We start from the raw sequence: 12,664 nt of genomic DNA, 5'->3' as shown, positions 1-12,664 counted from the left end.
CATGGGTCTTTGTTTGTTCTTTTATCCCTCGCTCCTTTAAGGCTGCGTTTTGGGTCCCAGCAAATATTTTGGCATACCAAGTTTTACTGGGAAATGCCTTCTTTTGTTTCCGGTATAAAGGGAGAAAATAAAATTAGGCCATGTTTGGTTCATGGGAATAGGGGTTTGGAATCGGAATCGGAATAGGCTATTTCGATTCCAATCATTTGGTTGGGTGGAATTAGAATATCATTCCATTTCTGCTGGAATGGTCATTCACTGGCATTGCCCCTCCCTTGGAAATGAAATCCCATTCTTGTTGATTCTAATTCTCATTCCCATTCCCGTCTGACCCAAACAAATTATTGAGAATAGACCATTTCGATTCCAAATCCAATTTCAATTGTGAACCAAACAGACCCTTAAATTAACTTCATAATATATATATATATGATATTTTTAATAAATAAAATTGCATACATTTGATTTCTTCCATTAATGTTTGCTTCAATTTTGAATTCAGTCCTCACAAAACTGTTCCCACGCCATCAACCATGTATTGAAATCATCACCAATATATCCCACAAAAGTGGGCTGTTCCAGGCCAGCATAGCCCACTTTTGTTATTCCTTACACATGCCCAGCATGGGCATGGGCCATGGGCCAGTATGATTATTTTATGAAGAAAAAATACATAATTTACATTTTTTCATTAAAAGAAATGAAAATGGTGCCCTAGCCCAGAATTAGCCCAGGCTTGTGTTGTGCCGGGCTCCCCACCCCTCCCTGCAAGCGTGGGCCGTGTCGACCCGGCTCGCTACGGTGCGGGCGACCCCGAATATCCATAAGGCTACTGGCTGGGCTAAGCGTAAATTTTACAAATATTGGGGTCATCTTTCAGAAATGAATTTTATCCGTTCCAGTTGCAGCATAAATATCTTCTCCAAGACTCCGACCTTTTCTCGACCGTTTTTTCGTTATCTATTTCTTTGTAATTTTACCATGCGTGAGGGGGCATTTTCGAACAATTGTACGATGGAGAGCGGAGGAGCGATGCTCTCCGCTGATGAATTCTAGATCATCAAGTTGTGTCCCGGTGGTCCAACAATCAGACGGTTGCAGTTCAATGGTTGGTCCTGCACATTGTCTTCGTTTGGTAATTCTGTTGAAAAATAGGGGCATTTCATTGTCAAACCTATCCGTTTTTCTATAAATAAATATCTGTGCCATTCCAATCTTTCTCAAACTCTCTCTTGCTCCTTTGAACCTTATCAGGAGCGCCATTGTGTTAGCCATGGCCTCTTCTTCTTTGGTCCTCCCATCTCTCTCCCTCAAAACTCTGGTTTTATCTAAAGAGAAAAGCCCTTCCATCTGTCTCTTTTCTTCCTCTCTGTCTTTGACAAAGGCCCAGAACACATTCATTTCAATTTCCTCTTCGTTTTCCTTCGACAGAAGGTACCGCAGTCTATCATCTCGTTTTCTCCGAAATGTAGCGGTTTCGTCGGACTTGGAGCAAGAGGAGGAGGTTTTGAGTGATGAAGGTGAAGTTAATTTTTCTCCTGACCTGAAACTATTCGTTGGTAACCTCCCCTTCAGCGTCGATAGCGCTAAACTAGCTGCTTTGTTCGAACAAGCTGGAAATGTTGAGATGGTTGAGGTAGGCTCTGCTTTTAGTTTTAGTTCTACTTTTTTGTTTGGGAAATTATCGAACTTTCTTGTTTTGGCCTGCGATTTATGGTATAAGTGCTATTGGATTCTTTCAGAATTTTCTTTTATATATTTAATTCTTTTATTTCCATTTCTATGTATATTACTTCTTTATTTGAATGGTTCTTACCTGCCCATATGCATAGGAATGAGTCACAATCTTCCGCATGAAGCATTACGGGCCTGTGAACATGCTTATTTTGTTCCATGTTGCACTGATATAAATAAGAAATGAATTCAATGGTTTCTCTTGACAGGTAATTTATGACAAAATAACTGGAAGAAGCCGAGGTTTTGGATTTGTGACCATGTCCACGGTTGAGGAAGTGGAATCAGCTGTTCAGCAGTTCAATGGTTATGTAAGCTTGCTTATTCTTTATTCTTCATTTGATGACCTAGCGGTATAAGATGTTTCCTTTTGGTGATTGAGAAGGCCTATGCTTTTCAGACATGATTAATAAAGACATATACCTTTGCATATTTATTTGCAACAGGTGCCCCACTATTTGCTCCAGTTATCTTTACATTTAGAAAGAGAAATATCAGGTCAAAGAGCACCCCTTTATCTTAGAAACAAATATATGGCTCACAGCCCTACACTGTGACCGTGTAACCACTCATCATCTCACTTGTACATTTTGCTCCAATTTCATTTAATTGAAAAAACATGACAAATCTGTCATGCTTTTAACAAACAAAAGATCAAAGGTAAGTTTGTTCTTTGTGAGGAGTTTATATATGAATTTTTGAACTAAGAACTTGTCCTAGTATTACATTTATATAATCCTCTAGGAAGTTCTCACCTTTCTTAAGTTCGAGTTGAGTTTCAAACGTTTTGATTGGTTATACTTCATATCCCAAGTGGTAGGATAAGTCTAATGCTCTACATCTCAAAAATCTCAGTTGGTCCCCTGACAAAAAATTCTGTTACTACAGGAACTTCAAGGGAGGGCATTGAGGGTGAATTCTGGACGTCCCCCTCGTAGGGAAGATTACCCCACAAGGGGACCTCGAGGTGGGGCGAGTTTTGATGCTCCTCACAGGGTCTATGTAGGCAACCTTTCATGGGGTGTGGATGACTTGGCCCTTGAGACTTTGTTCAGTGAGCAAGGAAAGGTGATGGAAGCCAAGGTGGTTTATGACAGGGAAAGTGGTAGGTCAAGGGGTTTTGGATTTGTAACCTATAGCTCTGCTGAGGATGTCAACAATGCAATTTCATCCTTGAATGGTGCTGTAAGTCTCTAGAACTTCTTGTACATGATTTTTGCGACTCCATTTCTTAACAGTCATCGTATTCTCTGTATCTGTAGCCACTAAATTAATTTCCTTTTAGTTGGATGGTTCACAAAAATTATAGTTCTTCTTGTTAACCATTTCTTTCAGATGTTAGAAAGACTGCATATCAACTTATGAAAATGTTCCTATCCAATTCCATTCTGATTCATTTGCTTGTATAACACATGTTGCAGGACTTGAATGGTAGACCAATTCGAGTAACAATGGCAGAAGCAAGGCCAAGACGTCAATTTTGATAGCCATTATCTTTTCAACTTCTGTAAGAGTGAAAGGAGTTATGGTTAGCTCTAAACTTCCCTCATTATTTAAAATTATATTTATATCTTCTGCAATAGTTGATGTTAGTACCCTTTAATCTCAACTCTTTATTTGGTGTTACTGCTTCAATGGGACTTGGGAGTTGGGATAACAACAAAGTATGACAAGCAGAGGAGAAAACCTCTTTCCTTCCTTTTAGGGAAGGTTGATCGGTGCATTAAGCAGTATGGAAAGTTTGACTAGGTGGGCCTTTTTTTCTTTTTTAATTTACCTTCCTTATCCAGGTCCTCTGTGTTACACCCTTGCAGAGCAATGGCATAGCAATCCAGATTCCAGACCAATCATCAGATGGGTGATTGCGTGGCTGTGCTATTTGGCTTGAACTTACCAGAGGAAAGGAATACCAATAGGAAATATAGAACCCTTTTAAGCTGCTAAGTAAGATGTCACAAAGATTTTTAATATTGTTTGGAGGTCCTCTGTGTTACACCCTTGCAGAGCAATGGCATAGCAATCCAGATTCCAGACCAATCATCAGATGGGTGATTGTGTGGCTGTGCTATTTGGCTTGAACTTACCAGAGGAAAGGAATACCAATAGGAAATATAGAACCCTTTTAAGCTGCTAAGTAAGATGTCACAAAGATTTTTAATATTGTTTGGATCCCTCTGCCTAGCTGCTTAAAGTTTTCAATTATTTGGTTTTTAAGACTTCGAAGTAGATGTTCGTCTTTCCTTGCATTGCTTTTGTTGTTGCAATTATTTTCCTGAAAGATGAACTTTTTTTTTATCAAATAGGTCAGGTGCTAAATGGGTCGTTGAGATGTATTAACTACACGGCTCTTAGCCCCGCAAGCGCATCTGGGTGTCATTGCCATCAACTTAACGTCACTTGATTCAGGATCATCCAGCGACCATAACGCTCTTGGTTTCTTGTGCTGTATGTTTTCTATATTAGATTTCTGTGTAGAAGAAAACAGTTTGTCAGCAAAATTTGTAGCTTATTTGGATAAGTTTTCTGATTATTAAATGGTTTTGGAATTGGTTTTACGCCGTAAAATGAAAGAGGAAAGCGCAACATATTGCAACTTTATGGACATTATTTACATCAGCTGAATTATTTAAATTTTATGTTTTCCAAATTATTCACATATTTTTTCTATATTTTTGAAAACTACGCAATAAAAGTTCTGCAAATTTGCTAAACATTCCCTTAAGATGCAATAGTTTTTCTTTGTTGTCCATATGATTCAACAGTTGTAGACTTAGTTAAGAGTATCAAACTTTGAAGAATATGATGGATCATCTGTGAGATCGTACAATTTGCAATTGTCATGCAAAGTTCAGTTAACTAGAATGCCATTGAAGATGAACTCTGCGTGAATGGTTAAATGGGTCTCTAGAAACTAAAGTAGGATTTTTAGACTTAGTTAAGAGTATCAAACTGTGAAGAATATGATGGATCATCTGTGAGATCGTGCAATTTGCATTTGTCATGCAAAGGTTCAGTTAACTAGAATGCCATTGAAGATGAATTCTGCATGAATGGTTAAATGGGTCTCTAGAAACCCAAGTAGGATTTTCTGGTTCAGGTGGGGAGTTCCCTCGGACTTGGAGACAAATATAAAACTCATTACTCCCCAGTCCCTAGTAATATTCAATTGAATCAGGGTAGTATGCATCTCTCACGATTCCTTTAAACACCGATGCCGACAGAGACAGATGAAGGTGACGGAGATCGGAGCCGAGTGACTTGTAGCGACCGTGTTTACTTCCGCGGTTCCGCCCATGTCTCCCTTTTTTGGAGCGAAAGTTTTTTTTTTTCTTAATGGTAACTACAAAGTACAAACTGCCGGTACGAATCCCTCCCAAAGCCTAAAAACGCCACAAAAACGCCAAATTGACAAAACCTGGTTATCTCTAACCCTTAAGGGAAAGATAGCTCGGGTATGAACCCTACAACGTCTACACCCCTGTTGCTCTTACGTAGTTCGGGTAACCTATACATTAAATTAACCAGCTCGGTGCCCACTCACACTTAGAAGTGTTTTTGCATTAAGAGATACTCGGAAGAAACCATGTTTCATTAAAAAGAGAGTTCAGGTACAAGAATTTTTACCTGAGCTCAAAGGCTCAGGATAAGTACATTCACAGTTCAGAAAGAAAAAAGACTAAGTTACAAGAGCAAACTACTTCGGGGGCTCGCCGCCTCTATCAGGGACCCCCTCGGGGACAGTGTCTGGACCGGCATCCTCTGCTCCATCTTCAAGACCTTCATCCTCGGAATCGGGGTCGTCTTTTGACTGATGCACGATGTCGTCAGTAATCCACGAAGTAGTAATGGCACTCGTGTCCAGCTCGGGGTAGAGGTGCCTAATCAACCACCAACTGAGCTTGAAGCCCTTACGGTAGGCCTCCGCCATCACATCGTCGAATCTCGAAGAGTTGACGTAGTCAATGACGGCCTGGGTCTTGGCCTCTTCGAGAGCACCTTCAAAAATTGCAGTCTTCTCCCTTATGTCCTTCTGGAGGTACCCCACTTCATACTCCAGTCTCCCCTTCGCCTCCTTGAGGCCTTGTACCTCAAGCCTCAAGGCATCCTGCTTAGCCTTGAGGCTGCTCACCTCGAGCCCTAAGGCCTCCTGACCGACCTTGAGATCGTTCACTTCGGCCCTCAACTTGTCTTTATCTCGAGCCAGCTCTCCCTTCTCTGACATTAACACCTCGATGAAACTCTTTTGAGCCGAGGCGTTGCTCTCCAAGCGGTGAACCTGGCAACGAGCTGCCCTCAACTCAGTATGGGCTGCGCGAAACGATTTCTCAGCCTCCAGAGCCCGCCTCAGATGTCGATCTGATTGAAGGGTCAAGGCGCGAATGGCGGAGTTCACATGCGAAAAGGAGAACCGGTTAAGAGGGAGACCACCAAAAAAGGGGGGGGGGGAGAAGAAAAGAGAAGAGAAAAAAGAAGGGGGACTCACCACCATAGTATGGGTGACGGCTCGGGCGCCGAGCTGACCAGGAGTGAGTTCGGCCCATTCGCTGACCTCCCCCGAGTATGCAGCCAACTTACTCTTCTTCAGGCTACACTGGGGGTTCAGGACGGTTTGGCTCCCCTGACCCTCCGAGCTGGAAGCCGTCATCTTCACATCATTAGTAGAGCTCTCGGAGACCTCGTCGGCAGCTTCGGCAAGATGAGCCCCGACAGCAGCAACATTGGCCTCGGCAACGCTTTCTCTAGCAAGTCTGGTGGGCTCGACAGTAGGCTCGGCGGGCTTAACGGCAGGTTCCACCATTACCTCGGGCCCCTTAGGCACAACCCCCTCTTCCAAGTCGATCACGGGTGCGGCTGCCACCTCGGGCCTCGAGGTAGAAGTCTGCGGAAGTCGAGGCTTGGCTGAAGCTTGCGGGGACCCAACGCGTGCCTTCTTTGCCACGCGTTTCTTCCTCTTCATCTGGTGGAAGAGCTTCTGGTTGTCTATTTTTTCCGCCTCCATGGGACCTGCGGTGAAACACGACATCAGTAATCCGAAGCAAATATATGAGCAGAAAGCCGAAGTGGGAAAAACCTACCCGGACTCAAGCCCGCTCGGACGAGCTTTTCCTCAGAAGTGAAGTCTTTATAATGCAACCCGAGCTGAGCCAGTGACTGGAGCTCCTTCTTGGTCTTCCCGTACAGGATGACACCAGGGTCTTGAACGGCTATCCTCCAATCGGTGGGGAAGGGCCACCCCGTACTGCTCCGGACTACGAAGTAGTCCCGCTTCCAAGTTGGAACTTTGCTCGGGAGCTTGCGCATGAGTTTGAAACCCGGGCGGGGGGACAGGTAGTAAAACCGCCTATGCCCGGGGAGAGCGCCCGAAGCACTCTTCTTTATAACCAAAATCGTACTGAGAACATCTAAATCTATGGAGAGGGAACGGTCAAAACAAAGAGAAATGGACCCCACCACATTCCGTATGGAGTTTGGGTGGAGTTGGTCCAGGGTGATGTTAAAATGTACCAACACCTCAACGATCAAAGGGTGAAGTGGAAGTCTGAGCCCGGCTATCAGTTGCTCCCTGAAGATCACGATCTCGTTGGGACCATGCTCCCATGGAAGTTGTCGGTGGGAAGACTATATGAGTACTCGCTAGGGAGGCGGAACCTCTATATGAGATCCTAAAGCCTCTCCGAGGTCATTATGGAAGGCCCGAACTGATCTAGTTCCTGACCTCGGTGGGAGGTGGACGCCAGATGACCCGAAGCCACCCGTACTTCGGATGGCTGGGCAGCAGAGGGGACATCCCGAGCCGAGGTACCTACCTCGGGCTCGTCGATAAAACTGTCTACACTAGACGACATACCGAACTAAAAGAAAGAAACAAACTAGAAGGGAAAAGGAAGCTCGGGAGGACTCACCAAAGAAACGCAACCGGACTGGAAGAACAGAACAAACTGGAGGAACCGAGCTAAGAGACCCCTGGCGCGAGCTCAAACGCTAACGACGAAGGCTTTGTGGCGAAGAAAATGGCCAAGGGACCCTCTATTTATAGCCGTGACCGCGGGTTCTTCGAGGCGAAAACGATTTAGGGCGTTTTTGACGTCTGCGAAGTCCAAGTCGTGTGAAGTCCGCGCATAATCTGGACGTGACTCGAATCTCTTTTCGGTCGAGCCGGGCGCTAGACCGATACGGCTGGACGGAACGCGCGACAACGCAGCATAAACACCGACGCCAAATCCACCCGGCGCGTCATGACCTCCCCGCGCTGGGTCACCGCCGCCAGCGAAGGGAGTGGGGGGCAATTGATGGAGGGTGATTTGGCCCGACCTCGTAGCTCAGGTACACGTGGGCATGACCTTGCTCAAGCAGTGACTTAGCATGACAGCGCAACGGACGTGAGCACAACTTGGAGGGGAAGTCCCATCGAGTTCAACATGGCAACTCGGCAGGTAAACTACTCGCCGAAAGTTGCCTTGCCCGCACCTTCTCCCCGGGGTTAAGGCACTTCGGGGGGTCCCGAGTTCGGGGCACCCTGACCCCTTTTGAGACCCGAGCTCCTCCCAATGGACCTCGGGCCACTCCCAAGCAAGAACGCACCAATTCTTCTTCGGACGCCCCGAGGCACAAAGACCTCGGGTCGGCTAGCTCGGCGTAACCGGCTACAGGCAGCCCGTCACTCAAAGGACAGCCCAGCTCAGGGTAATTCGCAGGAGAACAGTTCGGTATACCATAGGAGGGCTTCCTGCCCGACCACCGTACCCGACAAACCTGCGAGCAGCAGGCATGTTCCCTCGCCGCGCCTGCCACCTTTAGAAAGGCATTCCACACCTGACAGACACGTACCCTGCACGACGGCCCCGCGCGTGCCACCTCAGCCCTGCCTGTAACGGTTGTGGTAGACTGACAGTGGCGGTTATACCCGCCCTACTAGAAGTCAGAGGGCCTGAAGCAACGAAATTCAGTTATAAGGAGCTTATTCTCAAGGAACAAGGTATCTTGAATGACTAGCGCAACCTGCACTCTTAGTTTTCGTTCTCCTTCAGCTTCTTGCACACAATACTAACTTAAGCATCAGAGCGTTCCTGCCAGGAAACCCCCCGGGAGTTCTTCCTCTTTCCTCTCGTTTCAGGTACCTCTCAGGAGCCACGCGAGCGCCGAATAGGAGTGACCGGATTGTGCTACTTTGGGCATGCTATTGTATGGCGTGGGGAACATAAGGGTTTAGTTCTACCCCTGAAAGAGGCTAAGTTGAATTCACTACTCAAGGCAATGAACCCCTTGGTCCAATCAACACTGGTTCAGTTTAGTCCAATATTTACATCTAAATGATCATTGGATTCAACCATCCTATGAAGACCCAAGTATAATGGACTTATATGAGATAAAGCCCATCGGATAATTAACATTGTAATGGTCTTTTACACTTAACCTCTTGGCCCATAATGATCACAACACTGCCCGATAGAAAATGACCTCTCCCATGGCTGCAAGGTGCAGTGTCACACTCTTTGCTCAAATGGATCTTAGGATTAAAACCTTTTTCATAAAATAGTAGTATAACATATAAATACATTTTGCAAAATCAAATTTCAAATACAATTGAAATCTACTGCTGATCCTATCACTATGATCACCCACTCAGATGAATTCTCAAACTACCCCAACATGCCTAGGTATTTGACCCTTGATGGATTTCACTAGTTGGCATATCAAAGACAACCCAGTACAACACCTAGTGCATTACCATAATGAAGTCCAAGGTAAAATGTAATTTTCCAGTTTTGCCCATTTATTTCCAAGGTGTAGAGCATAACTGGAAATTGGTCCAGGTTCAGTATTTCTTCCAAACACCCACTACCCGTGCTTGGGGCTTAACCCTAACAACTAAAACAAGTTGTCCCAACTATTTGATAGCACATCAATGTTGGCCTTGTCAGGATATACTCCACAAATTTATCCAATGGCTAAGAACATTTTAAACTAACAAGAAAACATAACAATATAAACATTAGGGCTGTTCACGGGTTGGGTTGGGTCGGTTTATTGAGATTTTTCCAACCGACCCGACCTGGTCGGGTTACTTGAAATTGAAACCGAAACCAACCCTGTGTTAAGCAAAACCGACTTGGTCGGTTTGAATCGGGTTGGGTCGATTTGGGTCAGTTTTGGCTCTAAGTTCAACCATGGTAATAAATTGGTAGATTGGACGTCAAAGAAATAGCAAGCAACATCATCGAGTAAGGAAAGCACATAAGCACCCCCCAATCAAGTTATTAAGAAAATAGAAAGTCAAATTGTATTAGAGAAAGAAGACTGAAATTTGTATATTTCATAAAACCTTCTAATCTAAGTAAAAAATGACACCTAATTCCAATTGTAATTGGTTGCCTATTTTGTGTAAAAGACCATAGAAACTAGGATTCTTTGATTCTTTTCTTTAAACTTTTCCAAAAAAATTCCTTGTCTAGTTGTCTTACAATACTTGCCATTAATGTCATTCCTAACTAGAAGACTAGAAATTAAGTTAGGTTGTAACTAGGATAGAGACAACTTAATTAAGTAGGAACTAAGTAGGTTGTAACTACTAACTAGGAACTAACCACTAACTACTAAGTCGATTTGGTTTGGGTCGGTATGAAAACCGAAACCAACCCGAACCATCGGTTTGTGATTTTTTACAACCCAAAACCGACCGGTGTTGAAGAAAACCCGGCCGACTCAGGTTGAATCGATCTGGGTTGGTTGGCTTGGTTGGGTTGGGTCTTCTTACGAACAACCCTAATAAACATGAAACAACAATGTACCTTATTCATTTATAGATAAATATTTATGTACATCAGTCTGATTGGAGCTAAGGGTATACACTATCTAACGGAAGGGTAAAACTAAGAAAGGAGAGAGAACTACTTTTATGAAAGGGTAAAACTGACATTTTAATCCTTCCATCAATATTTAACAATAATGGTAATTTTTTGAAACATAAGGGTAGCGTTAGACAATAGTCAAACAGTATACTTAGTCAACTTTAACCCGCCCCCCCTCTCTCTTTCTCTCACTTTCCCGCTTTGTTTTAAATGAGTTCAGATTGGATTCTGTGGACACCATAGATGTCTACAAGAGTGTCAAAGCCCAAATTTGGGACACAACACAAAGGTTGTTGTATTACAAACCAACAGTGTTTCATCCTTTGTTGCATTTACCGCTTTCCTGATTTTGAGGCAAACCAACAGTGTTTCATCCTTTGTTGCATTTACCGCTTTCCTGATTTTGAGGCAAAAAGGATTCATTCCAATCACAGGCATGTTCTAGGGTTTTACTAGAATTTATTTTCTTTTTTTTTTTTTTTTAATTCTTCACAGAAACGTAAATGAAATTTCAGATGTGGTTGTGGTTGTATGTGAACCAAATAAACAATAGTTCAGATTTAGATGGAATGGAAAAATGCGGACATATGAGTTGCAGGTAGGACTGTCAATTGGACTGGGTTTCGTCCAATCCGATCCAGTCCAATGTGAGAGTCCATTATAAATGGATCAGGTTCAATCCAATCCAATGAATGTTTTGGATCAATTTGGACCGGTCTAATTCAATGTCTGAACCGTTTAATCTGTTCAAATTCATTTTGATTTGGATTGGTTTCAATCCAAACTCGGACCATTGACACATATATTCTTATCTTGTATCAATGGACCAGATATTGGCTTAATCTAACCCAATCCAATATAAATTTGCTATGGACGGACCAGGTCCAATCCAATCTAATAAATATTTTATACCAGATTGGTCCAATCTAATATGTCTTGTTAGTTCGTCCAATCCGTCCAAATTGATTTTGGAGTGGACGGGGTCCAATCCAAAACTAGTTCATTGACACCCTTAGTTGTAGGTAGGGGTGGGCATCGAGTTCGGCTCGACTCGGTTTCAACTGAGCTTCAAGCCAAGCTCAAGCCCAATTCATTGGCTCGATTATGAAACGAGCCGAGCTCGAGCCTACTAGAGCTCGGCTCGCGAGTTGACTCGAATATATATATATATAGAAAATAATATATATAATAAAAATATTATAATTCTAAATTTTTTAAACATCAAATAAAAAATATTTTTATATATAATTTTTTATTTTTATAAAATATTTTTTCTCAAAATAGATTTTGAGCCGAACCGAGCTCGAGCTCAAGGTTTTGGCTCGAACCGAGCTCAAACTCGAGCTCTAGTCTTATAGAACAGTCTTGAGCCGAATTCGAGCCTTAAACTTTTTGGCTCGGCTAGGCTCGAATCCACCCCTAGTTGGAGTGGTTTCCGAGATTTGAGTATTTGTGTTATGTGGTTTGCAAAGAGCGCCAATGTAGTTGGCTAAAGCCACTGTTAGGGTTTCTTTAAAATTCTAACTGGTTGTAAATCCTTCTGTGACCATAGATTAGAGTACTTCTGAATTTTATACTCAGAGAAAGATCAGAGAACTTCAAAATTTGGTATCTCTACGGTGATTTTTCCAAAAACCAATCTTTTCTATTTAGGCAAGGCCGAGGCAATGAGAATGTTGCAACGGTATAGCATTTGTTATTTTTCTGCAATTTCTACAAAATTTGGTATCTCTACATGACGATGGTGTGACGCAGAAGATGAAATTTCACGGTCTTATATTTTTCTTCATTTTCTACAATTTTCTATAAATTCTGTTATATTATTGTGTAGCATTTGTTATTTTTGTGCATTCTTATGATTTTTTGTAATTTTTCTGCAATTTCTGTTATTTTTGTTCATTTTTATGTTATTCTATAATTTTTGTTATATCGTTTAGCATTTTTTTTTTGTTTTTTGCAATTTTTGTTGGTTTATTGCATTTTCTGTTTTTATAATTTTGTGCAATTATTATTATTTTCTGTAATTTTTATTTTTTCTTTAATTTATATTATTTCCCCCAATTTTCTATGTTTTTATAATT

General features: G+C 42.6%; 1 protein-coding gene across 2 annotated transcripts; it reads left to right on the top strand.

Annotated features, from left to right (window-relative positions):
* Window positions 1-1,217: 1,217 nt before the first annotated feature.
* On the top strand, window positions 1,218-4,336 carry LOC104602604 (30 kDa ribonucleoprotein, chloroplastic-like). 2 transcript variants are annotated; one of them, XM_010266352.3, is made up of 5 exons: window positions 1,218-1,636; window positions 1,944-2,045; window positions 2,623-2,919; window positions 3,156-3,262; window positions 4,043-4,336. In XM_010266352.3, the coding sequence occupies exons 1-4, from the start codon at window positions 1,274-1,276 to the stop codon at window positions 3,216-3,218; spliced, it is 825 nt and encodes a 274-aa protein (XP_010264654.1). In that variant the 5' UTR covers window positions 1,218-1,273; the 3' UTR covers window positions 3,219-3,262; window positions 4,043-4,336. The 2 variants fall into 2 exon arrangements, with proteins under 2 accessions (XP_010264654.1, XP_010264653.1); XM_010266351.3 differs by having other exon boundaries at window positions 1,219-1,636; window positions 4,038-4,336.
* Window positions 4,337-12,664: the final 8,328 nt, after the last annotated feature.

This window comes from Nelumbo nucifera, chromosome 2, assembly GCF_055504915.1.
Source record: "Nelumbo nucifera cultivar China Antique chromosome 2, China Antique-T2T, whole genome shotgun sequence".
In the NCBI taxonomy this organism is placed as follows: domain Eukaryota; kingdom Viridiplantae; phylum Streptophyta; class Magnoliopsida; order Proteales; family Nelumbonaceae; genus Nelumbo; species Nelumbo nucifera.
Note: the sequence above shows the minus strand (reverse complement) of the source record. Positions and strands in the feature narration are given on the sequence as shown.

What these genes read in the sequence shown, in the direction of transcription:
- LOC104602604 (XM_010266352.3), top strand. Translation starts at nt 1,274, where the DNA reads ATGGCCTCTTCTTCTTTGGTCCTCCCATCTCTCTCCCTCAAAACTCTG. An exon ending in GAAATGTTGAGATGGTTGAG is followed by an intron (nt 1,637 to 1,943) that starts GTAGGCTCTGCT and finishes TTCTCTTGACAG; the next exon opens with GTAATTTATGACAAAATAAC. An exon ending in TTTCATCCTTGAATGGTGCT is followed by an intron (nt 2,920 to 3,155) that starts GTAAGTCTCTAG and finishes CACATGTTGCAG; the next exon opens with GACTTGAATGGTAGACCAAT.